This window comes from Triturus cristatus, chromosome 10 (assembly GCF_964204655.1).
Source record: "Triturus cristatus chromosome 10, aTriCri1.1, whole genome shotgun sequence".
In the NCBI taxonomy this organism is placed as follows: Eukaryota; Metazoa; Chordata; class Amphibia; order Caudata; family Salamandridae; genus Triturus; species Triturus cristatus.
Window position 1 is genome coordinate 146,904,903 of NC_140593.1, and position 19,058 is coordinate 146,923,960.

At 45.4% G+C, this 19,058-nt stretch overlaps 1 protein-coding gene across 5 annotated transcripts in view; it reads left to right on the forward strand.

The window, feature by feature from the left end:
• DNAJC13 (DnaJ heat shock protein family (Hsp40) member C13) overlaps window positions 1-19,058 on the forward strand; it is a 1,667,846-nt gene that overhangs the window by 842,903 nt on the left and 805,885 nt on the right. For all 5 annotated transcript variants that reach the window (XR_014970022.1, XM_085630673.1, XM_085630671.1 and 2 more), the window contains 3 exons: window positions 1,407-1,485; window positions 2,428-2,563; window positions 9,602-9,783. Coding sequence is in view for 4 of the 5 variants with exons in the window: in XM_085630673.1 (XP_085486799.1) it covers window positions 1,407-1,485; window positions 2,428-2,563; window positions 9,602-9,783 (397 nt within the window). In the remaining variant the exon portion in view is untranslated. The remainder of the gene's footprint in view (window positions 1-1,406; window positions 1,486-2,427; window positions 2,564-9,601; window positions 9,784-19,058) is intronic.

The window sequence follows — 19,058 nt, forward strand, 5'->3', positions numbered from 1 at the left end:
TGTGCCTTCGTCAGGAAAATGGGCCACAGTAGATCAAGGTTGGTTTCTTGTAACTATTAATTTGGCGATTTCAGCGATCCTTTGTGATGTTGATGGCTGTAAGGCAATTCTTGCCTGATAGTTAAAGCTAAAAATATACTGAGTTCTAAATATGCTGGAACAAGGTGTTGTTCTGCAGTTTATATTTTCTAACTTTGTCCCTGATTACGGACGTGTTGGCATCCAGTGAAGAAGATGTCCTTTATATGAATTCTGATATGTGTATCCAAAAAAGCACACGTTTAGTTGTGTTGCCAGATTGTGGGGTCTTCGGCACGCTGTGCCGCTGCAGTGGACTAGATGCATCTCCTCAGATAGATTTACCTAAAGGCGATGGTCTGCTTCTGTTTAAAAGGTTCTTATGGTGCCATAGTTCAGAAGGTAGTAGAGACATTAAATATACATTTCTTCAAGAAAACCCTTCACATTTGACAGTGACTTTGACTGGGAAACAGATGTCTAATTATTTCAGTTAGGTTTAGATGGGTCAGATTATGGAGCTTTGGTCGTAAACATAAGCTGTTTATTGGTCTCAATGTGGTACTCAAGGAAATACTATCCTGCTCTCTGTGATCCCTCTAGCACTTTACACTAGCAGTACAACTTTGGGATTAGGTTTTCAATAATCATTGAATGTGGCCACAAGCACACAGCACAAAACATAAATGAATACATGTAGACAAAAAAGTGGTCCAAAATACTACAAGACTGACTATCCATGTACAAAACTGTACATAAAGAATCTATCTCTTGAAAAGACAGATTAGTTATATCCACTAGTAAGATGCAAAATAAAGGTTATAAATATATAAATACTCCTGTTCAAGTTTGTGTGCAAGTGGCTTTAAGAAATATACCCTGAAGATGTCGGAGATACGCAAAATATTTGAAATATGGCTAAAAGTATATATAAGCTTGTAAGCTATTTATTCGTGTTTCAAGATAATGAAACATATCAGCCGTTTGAGCGAAATGTGAAAGGAAAATTATAAGTGGCAAATATTGCCAATGTCTAGCACACTTCAGTAGTGGTAATATATTCAGAATAAAAATTATGATTATTTGAAGGCCCATACTTTGTGGATGGGATTCCTTCTGTTGGTCGGTTGTGAAAAAGTGAAGAAAGAAACTGTAATTGAATATCAGATGTTTTATGTGCTCACATTTTGCAAATGATGCACAAAATGCTTCTTATTTGCTTTATTACGTTGAATATACTCAGAACTGCTTAGAAAAGTGTGAATCCGTTTTGTAACTTTATTTTGATGTTGGACTATAATCCATGCTGAGTGACAGATTGTTAGTTGAAAGTGGGGAAAAGTTATCATCTGTGTGCTTTCACAAGTTTGACCTACATTTATTTGCAGGCATGATGAGGGCAAGATCAGGAAAGCCTACTTCAGACTGGCACAGAAATACCATCCTGACAAGAACCCTGAAGGAAGGGTACGTTAAAGCAGCCGTTAACTTTGCATTGATGTGGATAATAGTTCTACACCTAATTAGAAAAGTTGTCTATTTACATGAAATTGTAGCTATAGCTCTTGCATAATTTGACTTATGGTGGACAACAGTAGCGTTGATATGGAGGTGCATAGGGCAGGGACAACCAGATGTTATGTTTTCATGTACAACCAAGGGGTCTCAACAAAGGTCTTTTTTATCCTGTATAACATAACCATAGCCCAATGACAGCACCCTTGTTTCCGTCTGATTGTCCCATTGACAGCCCTTTATGGTCATGTGCTGTATAGCATAAGCCTTTAACATTGGGTTTGAGAACCTTTGCCTCTTCAGGGAAGCCTTAATCAATTATAACTCAATGAGGTGCAATTAATTTGGCAGAAACACCCCAGCATCAGCAGGCTAACTTTGTTAGTAGAGAGTAGCCACATTGTGTGGGCTAAATATTCAGGAACTTGGGCAATACCTGGACTTTCTGAGCTTGCCAGAGATTTATTTTAAATAATGCCCATAAAACTGCCACCATTAGTCGGATAGCCTATATGTTTTCTTCATTCTTCTCCATTTTGCATTAAACAATGTCTAGCGTCACTATTGCTGGTCCACCTGTCGCTTCTTGTCACACAAATAATTCTTCCTTATTAAACATCTTAGACTTGACATTGGTGAACAGTTGATAGTGGGGTGTTTTGGGAGCTCTCCCATTCTAAAATTACTATTGCTAATTCAACCTGGATGAGCTGAAGCATAAGATTTCAATTAGTCTTACACTAGCCATTGGAAAAGGATTTTGTGAAGGAATGATCTTTTCTCAAGCTCTTCCTACTGTTGTTTTATCAGATGGTTAATTAAGTGCAGGAATAAAAAAAAGAGGCTTTTGCGAAGTTAAGCAAATTTTTATGTACTTTAATTTTTGAACAACAGGATATGTTTGAGAACGTGAATAAGGCATACGAATTCTTGTGTACAAAATCAGCAAGAATAGTGGATGGTCCAGATCCAGAAAATATAATTTTGATCCTGAAAACTCAAAGCATTCTCTTCAACAGACATAAAGAAGGTGAGATGTAGAGTCTAACTAAATCACTTGGTATGATGTATGATTCAAATTAATTCATTGTAACATTTAATGGGTTATGTGTTACCCAGGGGGACAGGTTAATTGTGCCTAAATATTGCTAAGTTAGTTTATTGAGGTATTTTATTATTGGTGTAATTTAATGCTGCCCAGTCCCCTGCTCCACCAGATAGAGGGCATGGTTGTTATTCCCTCTGCCTTCTGGTAACAAAGGAGGACCGAGACCTCTGCCACACCTTAGACCTGCACCCTCTCAATTACTTTCTCCGGAAAGAGAAGTTTAAAAATGCTTACATTGCTTTAGGTTTTGTTTGCCCTAATCCTTGAGACTGGCTGGTAACATTGATCTTGCAGGACACTTATTTTCATTTTCTCGTTCTGCCTGCCCACAAACATTGCCTGCAGATCACGTGGGCATGAGCACTTTCAGTTTGCTGTGCTCCCTTTTGGCCACACCAGAGCCCCTCATGTGTTTACCAAGGTGATGGTGGTGGTGATAGCATATCTGTGGAGGTCTGGGGTTCCAGGGTCATAGGTCCCAGGCTTCACCCTACATCATCAACTGCTGTTGAAGGCAGGTTCGCCACAGGCAGTAGTCTTCCACCTGCAGGTAACGCAGAACTCCTGCATTCACTGGGGTTTTCCATCAGTGTGACAAAGTCACACTTGACCTCCTTCACAGTGCAGTTTTGGGCCTATCCTCCAGAGCCTTTAGTCCAGGAAAATTCAGGATATGATACTAATGTTTCAGCCTCTATCCTGAATTGTGGTGAGATTGACTCTGAGGCTGCTGGGCCTCATGGACTTGTGCATCCTGCAGGTAAAACATGCCCACTGGCATAAGCGGACTCTGCATAGAGACCTCAAGTCTCAATGTGTGCAGTATCAGGGGAATCTTCCCAACCTGGTCCAGATATCGGACTGTACAGCAAAAGAAGTGCATTGGCGGCTAATGAGCCACGATTGGGTCAGCGGTAGACCCCTCTTCCTTCCCCACCTCGATCTCCCAGTTGTGACAGATTCATCACTTTAGGTTGTGACAGCCATCTGGGAGAGGTGGAGATCAGAGGACTCTGGTTTCCAGTAAAGTCCCAGCTCCACATCAGTCTGTTGTAGCTGAGAACGATCAGTCTAGCATTGAAAGTCTTCTTACTGTCCATCAAAGGGAGGCTGGTTCAGGTGTTCATTGACAACACCATTGCCATGTAATATTGCAACACTCTTGGTAGGCTGGGAACGTGAACTCTGTGTCAAGAGGCTCAGTGTCTCTGGAATGCCAGGACATTTTCCTGGTTGTTCAGCACTTGGCGGGTTCTTTGAATGCCGGGGCGGACAAGGGCAGCTAGAGATGCCTAAGGGACCATGAATGGTTTCTGCATCCGAAGGTGATGCGCACTCTTTTTCAAGAGTGAGGCAAGCCTTGACTATCTTTTACCACCACAGAGAACATGCAATGTTATCCCTTCTGAGCGATGGAGTTTTTAATGAGACTCTGGCTTGGAGGCTCCGTTAATCTCAAGTGGAGTTCAGGACTGAGGACTAAACTGATGCCACTACGGCCAGAGTCGTCGAAGATTTGGGCCGACCAGGTGCAAGTCATCCTAGTGGCACTAGATTGGGCCCAGAGAATGTGGTATCCAGATCTCCTGAGCTTTAGTGTTACTCCTTCAATCAGGCTGTCCCTTTAGGAGGACGTCTTGTCACCGCTACAGGGCAGGGTGCTGCACCCGAACCTGCACACTCTTCAACTTCATGTGTGGAGATTGAGCGGCCACAGTGGAGAGTGTTTGACCTTCCACCCAAAGCCTGTGATTTTATTTTAGCAGCCAGGCGTCCCCTTCTCCTAATTCCGTCTATACCTGCAGCTAGGAGAAGTTTGTAACATCGAGTACCACATGCCAGGTGAATCCCCTTTCTGAACTTCTGTCAGACGTTTTGTTATTTGTTCTTTCCCTTGCATTAGGCACTGTCAAAGGTTATTTGTCGGCCCTCCAGGCCTTCTTGCGGCTGCCCGATCACCTTCCCTCTTTGTCAATGGTTGTGACTAGTTTCCTAAAAGATTTGCAGCATCTTTTTTTCCAGACCCATTTGTCATGTCCCAGTGGGATCTAATTCTTGTTTTGATGTTTCTAATGTGTACTTCTTTCAAGCTGCTCAATTCACTGACCTTCCCATCCTCACTACTCTTTAAACTGGGCTCTTCCCAAAAAGATCCCGGTAGATTCTGCACGCTATTCACCATTGGTACATTGGTATTAATGTAGCTCTGTGTTTTTGGCGCAGAAAGTGTCACAAAAGAAACTGATGTCAGCGCGCCGGGGTGGCGCTTATGAAGACAGCAAGATATCACTTCCAACACAGACAAAGTTGGCATCGAGCTAATCAATGCCATCTATCAGTTCACGGAGGTACTGCTCATGATTTTCTGGATCCAGTCTGATGCCTGTAGGATATTCTAAGAGGAGGAATCTGTGGTTTCATAGTCTCTACTAAATAAAGCATTACTGTAAGTAACTTGTTCTTCTGATTGATACTTCTAACCACAGGCATCCCACTTTTAAAACCTCCAAGGTACTGGAATGAATCCAGAAAATGTTTGCAATAGCTTCTGTGTGCTGACAGGTAGCACCTCGGAATCTATTGTGACTCTCTCAGCTCTTTAAGTGACAACATGGAGCCACATGTAGGCGCAATCCCTGCCAACGGACGTCCATTCCTATTTTGTCATGCGCTTCAATGCAGATCTGGAGACATGCATCCAACTTTTCTGATGTTTTACTGACTTTTCCGAATGTATTTATGTGACGTTGTGCAGGGATGCGTCTCCCTAAAACCACATTATTTAAGCCAGGAAGCCCTTGCAGGAAGGAGATGTCAGTTGTGGGCCCACACGTTACCTTTCTTGAATGCCTTGGCTTCAAACACAACTCGAAGGCCTGCAAAAAAGGCTCCCTGATGCAGTTGAAGGCCACCAGGGATTGTGAATATAAACATTGTCACTGAACATAAAAATGTGGGCTGGTCCACTTCAAAGTTTTGAGATGGTTCTGTGATCGATTCGGGGCGCAGGACGATCCCGAGAATTTCAAGATGGTGGTTGCGCTGATCCAGCCCGGAAACGGGGTCAGCACGCTAACACAGTCAACAACGCCGGGAGGAAAAACGCCGGAAAAAGGTCTGCCGGGGGAAGCCAGGGAGGATAAAGCAGACTCAATGAGTCGAGAGAGGGGGGCGGAGTGAAGAAGCACAGACGAGGAGGAGAGACCACGAGGAAGCAGAGAAACGCGACAGGTGAAGACAAGCAAGCCGGTCCAGGACGGAGACACAGCGTGCGAAGAGGCACAGGAAGACACCGAGAGATACCGCTCAAGGACCACCACGGTCGAGTCCAGCCCTCCTGCAGTGGAAGTGGTGGCTGTGACTCCTCTCCCCATGGCCCAGGAGGGTCGTGGGTTCAGGCAAGTGAAGTGCATGCCATTGATTTCACGAAAGAGTTGGTGGGCAGGGTTGAGGACTGCACCACCATAAAATGTCACTGGTAACCCTCCTTCCCTGAGAGACGAAGATCGTTAGGGCACTGGTGAAGGCCAAGTACTGCAACCCCCCTAACCCCCTGTTATGTAAAGACTGTTAGTTGGACTACCCCCTTACCCAATCTTTCCTTTATCTTTCCGGTACCTTGGGTAATGAGACAACCCTGACGACCTGAACCTATCCGTTGCGGAAAGGGATCGGGACCTATCCCCTGCAAATCTGGACAACCGGACAGAGACTATAATCATTTTCCATGCTGTTCTTGTTTTGGTTTTCCTAACCTCCACTGGCCGTCCCAAGATGTATTGGGACTATACTATATTCAACAATAAATACTAATAATTCTAACTTCAGTCTGATGTGTCATTGAGGAATAGACCCCTTCAGTACGTTCCTGGGGTCGCAAGGATCACAGGTTCCCAGTTGCAGTCCTCAGGAAAATCCAAGACAAAGGTGAAACATAAGTCTCGAAGCAAACATAAGAGGCCAAGAGGGATTCGCCCAATCCTTTCCACTCCAGAGAGAAATCAATCATTGGGCCCTCGTGAGCTCTGCCATCATTGTTCATTTAAGTCCAGAACCAGTTATTGGACCTGATGTGCCCCATTTCCCATGTGATTGCCAGTTCATGATGATTGAGGTCTTTAGGGAAGTGATGCTGAAGTTGTTTTGGATAGGTCTGGGTCCCTCTGGAGTGCCTCCAGGCCCCATGGATCTGTACTTACCCCAGTATGACTTCCACTAGGGGTCCCTCTCCAACCCCAGCTTACCTCGTTCGGCATCAGCCAGGCCCTTAATCGGTGCTAGGCAGTATATCTGATAGACATCTGGCCGCAGATTCCTTCACTTAGAAGTTCCCCCAGGCGCCAGTCTGGATTGTTACCGAAGGTAAGTAACTTTTCCATCAATACCTTTGCCACAAGCCCTACCGTACCCCAGACCCATCACTGCCGTACCCATCACTGCCGTACCCCAGACCCATCACTGCCGTACCCCAGACCCATCACTGCCGTACCCCAGACCCATCACTGCCGTACCCCAGACCCATCACTGCCGTACCCCAGACCCATCACTGCCGTACCCCAGACCCATCACTGCCGTACCCCAGACCCATCACTGCCGTACCCCAGACCCATCACTGCCGTGCCCATCACTGCCGTGCCCATCACTGCCGTGCCCATCACTGCCGTGCCCATCACTGCCGTGCCCCAGACCCATCACTGCCGTGCCCCAGACCCATCACTGCCGTGCCCCAGACCCATCACTGCCGTGCCCCAGACCCATCACTGCCGTGCCCCAGACCCATCACTGCCGTGCCCCAGACCCATCACTGCCGTGCCCCAGACCCATCACTGCCGTGCCCCAGACCCATCACTGCCGTGCCCCAGACCCATCACTGCCGTGCCCCAGACCCATCACTGCCGTGCCCCAGACCCATCACTGCCGTGCCCCAGACCCATCACTGCCGTGCCCCAGGCCCATCACTGCCGTGCCCCAGGCCCATCACTGCCGTGCCCCAGGCCCATCACTGCCGTGCCCCAGGCCCATCACTGCCGTGCCCCAGGCCCATCACTGCCGTGCCCCAGGCCCATCACTGCCGTGCCCCAGGCCCATCACTGCCGTGCCCCAGGCCCATCACTGCCGTGCCCCAGGCCCATCACTGCCGTGCCCCAGGCCCATCACTGCCGTGCCCCAGGCCCATCACTGCCGTGCCCCAGGCCCATCACTGCCGTGCCCCAGGCCCATCACTGCCGTGCCCCAGGCCCATCACTGCCGTGCCCCAGGCCCATCACTGCCGTGCCCCAGGCCCATCACTGCCGTGCCCCAGGCCCATCACTGCCGTGCCCCAGGCCCATCACTGCCGTGCCCCAGGCCCATCACTGCCGTGCCCCAGGCCCATCACTGCCGTGCCCCAGGCCCATCACTGCCGTGCCCCAGGCCCATCACTGCCGTGCCCCAGGCCCATCACTGCCGTGCCCCAGGCCCATCACTGCCGTGCCCCAGGCCCATCACCGCCACCCCTGGTAGTGACCAGCTCTGCGCTGGTTATGCACACCTCACCAGTTCCTTTGTGTGGTCTGGAGTCGAATTCAGCCAATCTCTGCCTTCATCACTTAACAAAATAACCAAAGCCCAGTCTGTGGCTTGGGAAGATTCCTCTACAGTTCCCATGCTTCAGCGTGTTTACTGTCGGCGGTTAGAAGCCAATTTCGGTTCTGACTCCAACTCATCCAGTGGTTTTCTCAGTGAAGCGGCCGATGAGGCGGTGGGCCTTTTACTCCCTCTGTCATTATACTGTTGCAGGACCTCACCTGGATGTTCAGTATGTCAGTGGTTTGGACACTTCGCCTAAAACTGAATTGAATTTGCCCTTTGCTGTGGTTATACATATGGTTACGGAGGTGTGGGGTTTACAGTTGAAATGGTGGTGAGCAGGCAATCTTACCGATTGCAATTTTGCATCCGGGGCCATCAACTACTGAGTTCTTACTGCTAGTTAAGAAGCCCTTAAATACTCTTATGGCAACCTTGTTCAAATCTTGTTCTGCACCATCTGCAAGGCAAACCATTTGTGCAGTGCTACAGACCTGCTTATGTGGATTCATCTTTTCCAGAAGCAACATCCTACTTTGAAGAGTCTTAACTTTCAGAATTCATTGAGAATGGTGAACCATTTTTTCTTCTCTTAGTTTAGCCCTGTGGTAATTGAACCCTTTAGACCTTTACAGTAGTCTGTGCCATTAGCCCAATCTGCCCCATGCAGCTCCTTAGTAGTGCTGGTGGCTTTGGGTAGGACTTGTTTTCAGACTTACTTAATGTCTTCCTCCCAGCAGACGCCACTTTGTCTTCACCAGTCAAATGCTGACAATTTCCTGGGAGGAAAGTTTTATCCCTCATCTGTCTCCCTGTAGAGTGTAGCAGACAGTTTCTGGCAGTCTTTGAAAGCAAATTTCATCCATGGTGTAGTTTATTTCTGCATCCCAAGATTTGAAACTTGGGTTGGTTTCTTGATTCTTTATTGCATTCTGTCTTTATCAGTAGGTCTGTGGAAGTTAGCAGATGTGCAACTTCTACTAATGGCCACTTGTCAAAAGGGAAGTTAAGTGCCACCACTGCAGAGCCCATGATCATGATTTCAAACAATTGACCTTCCAGTGTCTCACAATCTATTACGTGCAAGACTAGTGCCCGGTTTCTTAAGGAATTTCCTGGGGTTTCCTGCTAGTTATATTTTCTTGAGAAGTTCATCAGAGAAAGTTGCTAATCCTCTGATAGACGAACTACCTGTGTGCCTGATGATGCCTGTGTGCTGTGACTTTGGTGCTGCTGAGTTGTCTGTGAATGGGGTGTCTCTGGAGTTAGCAACGGTACTATTGGTTTAGAAAGATTTCAGGATGTCATGTTCTTTAAAAGAGAAGAAATTTGCAGATGAGGAGATCATCAAGTTGAAATACTGTCTAATCATTTTGGTGTACTTTCCTTTAGATTTGCAGCCTTATAAATACGCTGGTTACCCAATGCTTATTAAGACCATCACCATGGAAACTTCTGATGACCAGCTCTTCTCAAAAGTGTCCCTACTACCTGCCGCAACTGAGTTAGCTTTCCACACAGTCAACTGTTCAGCACTTAACGCTGAGGAACTGAGACGAGAGAATGGAATAGAGGTAAAGCTATAAGTATTGGCATCAATCGTCTCTCCTTTATGCATTTAGTCATCACAGTTCCACCGATTTCTGTCTTAAGTGTTACTAAGGATCTCTTAGCTTAGGGAACTTGATTTAGCAGCTCTGTTTACTGATGTCCTATGTATAAGCTACCTCTGCTCTTTTGGGCTGAGCTGATACAAATTTTAGCCTCAAGATCATAAGCCACCCAGCTTTAAGCCACTATCCTGATCATATCATTCAGTCCAATATCTATTCCTGAAACTAGGAAAGAGAGCAATCCTATTCACTACTTTGTTCCATGCGACTCTCCCACTTTTAATACTTCCTTTGATGTTGCTTAGAATGTACAAAAATATTGCTTAAAGGTCAGTAAACACATAATGAATTCTTCCCTATGCCCAAAAGCCAGCACTTCCAAAGCTGTTTTATAAGTTCTTGTGAATCAGATAGGCACAGAGCGGCTGCATTTCTTGTGAGTTGTCAGTCTTGTTTTTTTCCACTGGGAAAAACATACTTTACTATTACTTTTCTTCATCCAGTTGACCATTAGCTTCTTTTTAGGGCTTTTTATCTGATCTTCCTCTATACTGAAAATGTTAATCTATGTGTTTTCAACCAGTTTGGTTTTGTATTTTGTTATTGAAGGCCTTGTTCTCTCCAGGTTTTTCTGTTATCTGCTGGTGGTGGTTGTCTTTATTCCTTTGGTTTGGGTGTAGATCATAGTCACAAGAACATTCAAAATTACTAAAGCAGGAGGTAATCTCCCTCCTACAAAAACAGGCAATAGAACACGTTCCTGTCAATCAACAAAATATGGGGGTCTACTCCCTATATTTTCTAATACCAAAAAGGGACTCTACGACCTATTCTAGATCTCCGGCCCCTAAACACATACATACACTCAGACCATTTTCATATGGTAACGCTTCAGCAGGTACTTCCGCTCCTCTCCCAAAACGACTTCCTCACCACTCTGGACTTGAAAGACGCATACTTCCACATTCCAGTGCACCAGGCTCACAGAAAGTACCTCCGATTTGTAGTGGACGGACAACACTACCAATTCAAAGTGCTCCCGTTCGGAGTCACAACAGCACCACGGGTATTCATCAAGTGCCTGGCAGTAGTGGCGGCACACTTGAGAAGACAGCACATTCACGTCTTCCCATACCTAGACGATTGGCTGATAAAAGCCACTTCATACAATCAGTGTGTACAACACACCTCCACCACAATCGAACTACTGCACCAACTAGGCTTCACGGTGAACCACCAAAAGTCACAGCTACAACCATCCCACATAAAACAATACCTTGGTGCCACCATAGAAACCTCAAAAGCGATAGCCTACCCCAATCCGGCCAGGATTGCAAGCATTCAGGCTTTGCGACAAAAATTCATACTTCAACACTCCCTTCCAGCACGAGTGTTCATGCAACTAATAGGGATGATGGCCTCTTGCATTTTCATAGTGCCCCACGCAATACTCCAGATACGTCCCCTTCAAGAGTGCTTAGCGCACCAGTGGAACCAGGCCCAAGGTCAAGTGACAGATCTGGTGTTGGTAGACGGTCGCACCCATCGCTCTCTGCAGTGGTGGAACACCACAAACCTTTCCAAAGGTCGACCATTCCTGGACCCGGTTACCCAGATAATACTAACAACGGACGCATCGCTCTCCGGCTGGGGAGCTCACCTATTACATCTCACCGTGCAGGGCACATGGACGCCTCAACAAAAGTTACTCCATATATACCATCTGGAGTTACTAGCAATCTTTCTAGCCCTAAAATCTTTTCAAATACAGATTTCAGGCAAGGCAGTCCTCATTCACACTGAGAACATGACGGCCATGTATTATATACATAAACAAGGCGGCACACACTCTCCACAGCTCTCTCAATTAGCACAGAGCATATGGAGATGGGCAATTCCCCACAAAATTTTTCTCCAAGCTCAACATGTCCCAGGAGTCCAAAACACCGTGGCAGATCTGCTCAGCAGACAGACACAACAAATACACAAGTGGGAACTTCACCCACAGGTTCTTCATCCGTTCTTTCAAATGTGGGGGCATCCACAGATAGACCTCTTCGCCACCCACGAAAACACAAAATGCCCAAGCTTCGCTGCCAGATACCCACACCCATTGTCCAAAGGAAATGCGATATGGATGAACTGGTCAGGCAAATTTGCGTACGCTTTTCCGCCTCTCCCACTCATTCCATTAGTGGTGCGCAAAGTACAACAACACTCCCTCACACTAATCCTAGTAGCTCCAACGTGGGCCAGACAACCATGGTACACCACGCTGCTGCAACTCTCTGTAGTACCACACCAAAAACTACACCTCTCACCATGCCTCCTAACCCAGAACCATGGAGAGATCAGACACCCGGACCCAGCTCAGCTCAACCTTGCGATCTGGCTCCTGAAATCCTAGAATTTGGGTACCTAAATCTTCCCCCTGACTGTATGAACGTCATCAGAGAAGCTTGACGACCTACCACTAGAGCGTGTTACGCTGCCAAGTGGAAACGATGTGTTGTTTATTGCCATAACAACACCATCAATCCCCTGGATGTGTCCATTCAACACATCATAGGCTACTTACTCCACCTACAAAGGTGTAATCTAGCCTATACGTCCATTCGACTACACCTCGCAGCAATTGCAGCTTACTTACAAAACAGGCAACATCTTTCACTGCAATTAAAGCCTTCATGGAAGGCCTAAAAAGAATAATTCCCCCCCCCCCCCCCGCCCCCCCCGAGTACCACCCTCACCTGTGTGGAACTTAAATATTGTTCTCACAAGACTAATGGGGCCTCCCTTCGAACCTTTACACAAATGCGAACTGCAATTCCTAACATGGAAAACAGCTTTCCTTGTAGCCATCACTTCCCTTAGAAGGGTCAGTGAGATACAAGCACTTACCATACAAGAACCTTTTATTCAGATGCACCATAACAAGGTTGTTCTCCGTACCAACCCAAAATTCCTACCTAAAGTCATTTCCCCTTTTCACCTAAACCAATCTTTAGAACTACCAGTATTTTTCTCGCAACCACAGACCGTTGCAGACAGGGCTCTGCACACACTAGATGTCAAACGAGCCTTACTCTACTACATCGAGAGAACACAACTTTTCCGAAAGACCAAACCACTGTTTGTCTCTTTCTCTCCACCACACAAGGGCAACCCCATCTCAAAATCAGGGATAGCTAGGTGGATTGTAAAATGCATTCAGATTTGCTACCACAAAGCTTCATCGATTATACCGCCGCATTCGACAACGTGGACCGGCACAAGCTCTGGCAGAAACTGAAAATGGGGAATTCCAGGACCACTTTTACAGCAGCTGGTAATGCTCCATACCAACACTTGGGTCAGGATCAAACTGGGATCTGGGAGGTTTCTTTCCAGAAAAATTCAGACCAACAAGGGACTGAAACAAGGCTGCGTCTTGGCCCCAATGTTATTTAACCTTTTTCTAGCAGACCTTCCAAGAGAGCTTATAACAATTACATCTCATGCACCACGGCTGGGTGACACATTATTGTCTAACCTCCTTTACGCCGATGATCTGGTCCTCATCAGCCGGTCCCCTATCGGCCTCCAACATCTTTTAGACAAAACAAACGAATTCTCCAAAGTTAATTCATTAACAATCAACCTAAACAAAACCAAAATAATGACAATAAATTACCATCAAAAAAGGAAATGTCTATGGCGTTTGGATAGTCAGAGGCTAGAGCAGGTACTCACCTACAAATACTTAGGCATTATATTAGACTGCAATGGCTCCTTTAAACAGCAATTAGAAGCCATTCGTCGGAAGGGCACGACTTTTTTCATGTCGATAAAGCCAGTTCAGAAAGCTCTTCCAGACCGGTCCCTGGGTCCCCTTCTGCAGGTAATAAAAGCTCGCTTACAACCAATGCTTACTTATGGCTTCGAATCTATGCGAGGCAAAGACGCAACAATATTGGACAACACCATTAGTCGTGCATATAGGGCAATATTCCACCTTACCACCTATTTGTCACCAGCCCAAATTCGCCTCGAGTTCGGCTTACAAAAACAAACAGTGGAGAGAAGAGGCGCATACATACAGTCAGTCAAGAAAGCTTTATTCGACGATTGTCATAAAAGCATACAAATTCCATATATTTACAAGACAGACATTTTAAGGTAGTTTAGAATAGTTTAAAACAATAAATAAATAAAGATATTTGCAAGTAATTGAGCAATTCAAGGCGAGGAAAATGTATCAAGACAACATTTTACTCCTAATCACCCATGCCCTTCCAAGAAACTTTGCAACAGAAATGTAAACAAGTGAAATTTCAGCAGACTGTAAAATACGAACTGCCACCTTGGTATTTCTGGTACCCAAGGTCCGGCACATTGGTTTAAGCCAGGTCTGTCGAGGAATTACATAGGAAGGGCATTGAAACAGGAAGTGATTAACAGATTCGATAGGTGCAGTACAGCCGGGGCAATTAAGCACATTTCCTGTGGACCATCTAGATGAAAACTCTCTTACTGGGAGACTACCAACTCTGAATTGAAAATAAAGCTTCCTATCCAAGGGATTGGTAATATCATCCCAAAAGGGTGCCAAGGAAATAGTGTCCTTGAAGTCCAAAAAGATGCCAGATAGTGAAAGCGGTGCTGTAGATCTGAAAACTCGGGAAGCTACCATTTCCCAGTACAAAGCCTTCAGTACTTGTTTAGTCGGGAAGCAAGCATTTTGAGGATCCTCCCACAGGTTTTTTAAGCCCAAGTCCTGTAGCGACTCATAGATCCTGCGGAGCCACTTGACCTTGCGAAAAATGTCCAATTTAATAATGTCCATGAGGCCAAGAGCAAAAAGCCTAAGTTCGGGGGTAACCCATAAACGCCGCCAGTATAGAATAGGGCGGAATGAGGCAATTACTGCTATTGGTCTCATACCAAGGTCATAAAACAGGGGGCAAAGGGGAGTACTCTGAGGTAGTTTAGTTAGATTTCGAAAAAAAATATTTTCAGAGGAAGATAGTTTATGTACATTTCCAATTTCCCACAGCTCAACTCCGTAAAGAGCAGCTCCAACCACTTTGGCATCATACACCCGAAGTGCAGGATCAATGGGTTTAGTCAAAGATTTAGCATGTTCTTTGCTTAACGCACCAGAGAGTTGGGAGTGCTTAAGAGATGCCAGGTTTACCTGCTTTTTCCAACCCAGATCATGCTGAATACAAATGCCCAAATAGGTAAAATCTTGGACCTGGTCCAGTAACAAGTTATTCATAAATATCTTACATTTAGTAGATTTTGGCTGGTTAAAAGACATAAATTTGGATTTTAAAACATTAATTTCGAGCCCACGGGCTAGACAGAACTCCTCGAACAAGCCTAGAGACTTCTGTAGGCCGCTCGGGGTTTTAGAAATAATAAGGCAATCGTCGGCGAACATTAAAATTGGAATTTTCGCACTTGCCAGAGAGGGGGCATCCACATTCGCATCTATTAATAGTTTTGCCACGTCATTAATATACAAAGAAAATAAGGTTGGCGCAAGGACGCAGCCCTGCCTGACCCCCTTCTGGATAGGGAACTGCCTGGTCACTTGTCCAACACCACCCCATCTAATCTGCGCAAAATTATCTACATGGAGTCTAGCAATTAGAGAAACTAGAACAGCTGGCATCCCCAAGTTGTCTAAGACAACCCATAGGGTTTTCCGAGGGACTAGATCAAAGGCTGCCCTAAGATCAATAAAGGCAGCATATAAGCTGCCTCCCCCCAAGTAAACCACCTTCCAATAAAGCATAGCAAAATGCAGCACCTGGTCGATGGTGCTTATTCTTGCTCTAAAACCAGCTTGTAGGTGGGAAAGGATTGCATTGTCAAGGGCCCAATCCAACACTTTATTCAAAATCAACCTACCTAGGATCTTTTGTGTAGTATCGATCAGGCTGATTGGACGATAGTTTACAGGGAGAGACTTATCCCCCTTCTTGAACACTGGAATAATTTCTGCTCCTTTCCAGGAAGTGGGAACCGGGGCACCTCTAGCAATCAAATTGGCTAAAATTAAGATAGTTACCCCATGACTCGCTGTTACACAAGAAAATATCAACAGGAACTCCATCCATCCCAGGAGCCCTTCCAGGAACCAACGACTTGAGGACAGTAACAACATCACCCAGAGTAAAGGCGTCTTCATTGTAGAAAATACATTGATAATTTGAAGATGGGCACATGTTCTCGTCAATGGCATATAGAGCTTCAAAATGCTTGACCCAGTCGTCTTGTGAAACCCAGTTTTGGGGTTTGTCAGGGTTACCTCCAACCCCCCATTTAAAGACAAACCAGAAACGTCTCATGTCCTTTTGGGCACCTGCTTCCCTAAGTTCCTGCCATCTTTGGAAGTCCCACGCTCTCTTAGCTTTAGAGATAGCTTGCTTATAAGCATATCTAGCAGGGCGAACTAAGGAGTTATCACCAGATTTCAGTGCGGTGCCCAGATTAACACGAGCATCTCTACAATCGGTAGAATACCACCGTGGTGAGGAGTCATAATTGGGTTTAGTTTTTTTACGGGGTCTTACAAAAATATCTTTGAGTTCTAAGAAGAAGGATTCGTGGATCGAGGTTCCAAGTATACAATGCGATACCGAGGGGCACTGGCTAAGTACAGCCCCTATATCCTGAGTGGCAAGCACTAATCTGTTAAAAATATAAGTAAGACATTCTTGACTTTGGACAACCTTGGCGCACTTTACATGGCGCATATCATTAGCAATAGCTACATCTTGGTGGAGCTGTGGAGAGAAATTACTATGGGCAATGGGAGTAACCCAGAACAAGGAAGTTAAAGAGAGGATTGTGATCGCTCTCCAGTCTGTCTATAACTTCCATACCCTTCAAGCTTTCCCATAGATCTAGAGATAATAGGATATAATCAATCCTGCTGGTACGGGAGCCCCTCTTAAAGGTGATTGATCCGGATTTATCTTGTTCAGACCTGCCGTTAGTGGCACGAAGCCCCTTGTTCAAACAAAGGGCGTTGATCTGGATTGCCAGTTCTGACCAACGGGTGACAGGTTCAAGATCTAAACTTGGAACACCCCATAAACCATCCTCAACCTCCGAGATACTCCAATCTACACCAGAAAGGGGTTCAAAGGTTGAGGCGCATACATAAAAAGCTGGTGGAAAATCAGAAAAGCTGAACAAGGAACACTAAATGCACATCTCTGGACTGAACTGATAAAACGAGACAAATCCCCAGCAAGGACCTACTTAATGGAATCACTGGTCATCTTGGGTCTAACAGAACGGTGGGAGTCTCCAACTGACGCCGGTACCTTTAAAAGAGTGGTAACAAAAGTCACCAAGGCGATCTCGTTAAGAGGATAAGGCAACTTTAGCCAAGAGAGAGCATGGATGGGGAATTTTGAAAGACTACATAACTCTCAAACCACAACAGTACCTAACAACGGGTCTCACACACAAAACAAAAAACAAGTTCCTTAACCTCCGCTTAGGTAATATACCCATAATGCCACATTTAGCACCCTGGAAGAGGGATAAAACAAATCTTTGCAGACTATGCCTTTCCGGCAAGGAGGATCTAATACACATTATCTGTATTTGTAAAAACCTTTTGGACATAAGGCGTTCCCTGTTCCGGACCCTTTGGAATCAGAGGAGGATAACCAGCTGCAGACAGGCCGTGTTGCTCTGTTTTAACCCCACGGAAACTCAACTAAACTGCAGAACAACAAAAAATTTTGATATAGTCGCGGGCAGACTCAAAGAAAAAACGGGACACTAATAGACTCAAACTATGACTTTTAAAACCTTTTAAAGATTTCAAATAAGTTAATATTTCATTTTATTTTGTTAGTTTTAAATCCAAACTTTTAGCAATGATATTATGCTAATAAGTGTTGTGAGTTTTTATTAACTGTGCAATAAACTAAACCCACAAAGCAAAAGGAACACTATCCGTTCCCCCTAAAGCCCATTCTACACGAAAGATAGGGGCTTCCATGGCATTTTTAGGGAACATCCCATTAGATGATATCTGCAAAGCAGCTACATGGTCAACACCGCACACTTTCACTAAACACTATTGTGTAGATGTGCAAACTAAGCAACACGCTAGTGTGGGCCAGGCTGTACTCAAAACATTATTTCAAAACACTGCAACAGATACCGGTGGTCGCCGCTAAGGTTGGGAACTGCTATATAGTCTATGCAAAAGTGTGTAATCTGCAGCTCATATGCCTCGAACGGAATATGCTACTTACCAGTATGCATCTGTTCTTGGCATGTAGAGCTGCAGATCTACACACGCCCACCCGCCTCCCCGGCTACCTGTATCTGTTCCAGTTTATCTTATTTAGATACGCACATGGGTTTCTTCACTGTTATTACTATGCTCCATCTTTCCCTGCTGGCGAAAAACAATCTGAGGATGGAGCCGAAGCCCATGCGCAATACCATCCAAAGGAGGAGTCACCAACCTCGTGACTTCCAAAGACTTTCCAAGAGGAAAAACAAACTGCAAACATCTGGGCCCAACACCAGATGGCGATCTATGCAAAAGTGTGTAGATCTGCAGCTCTACATGCCAAGAACAGATGCATACTGGTAAGTAGCATATTCCTTCTTCAGCCCCCACATCGGCAGCTTCATAGAGGAAATAATGCTTGCCAGCTAAGATGTTCAACCCCAGTAACCAGACCTTTGTGTAGAATCTGTGTGCTGGAAATGATCTCTTGGTCCTTATCAATTGGAAGGCCTGATGTTTATTATGTTGAAGCATGTTTTCAGAACTTTGAGGGCATTGCATTTATTGGCTCAGGGCACTGGCACATACCAAGTATGAAAATGTCCCCTTAACACAGTTGCAGCCTAAGTTGAGCTATTCCGTGCTGACACAAACTGTTTTCTGCGATCACAATGTCATCTACCCAAGGTATGTGGATCATGTGACCTAAAAGATGCTTTTTCCAGTGTACAGAATACGTTTAGTGGGTAGAAAATGTATGACTCCCAAGTTTACACCTAACACCCTCCAAACAACCTGGGTTTTTCCGCTGAATTATTTTTGTTAAGTAGCACTTGAAGCGCACAATCTGTCATTACTCTGGCATCACAGGACTTTTTGGTATGTCTGGGTTTTACTACAGCCTGATGTGGTTATGGCATTTGAAACTTGACATGACCTGACAGTTTCTTAGGACTGGATTTTCACTTCTGAATTCCATTTG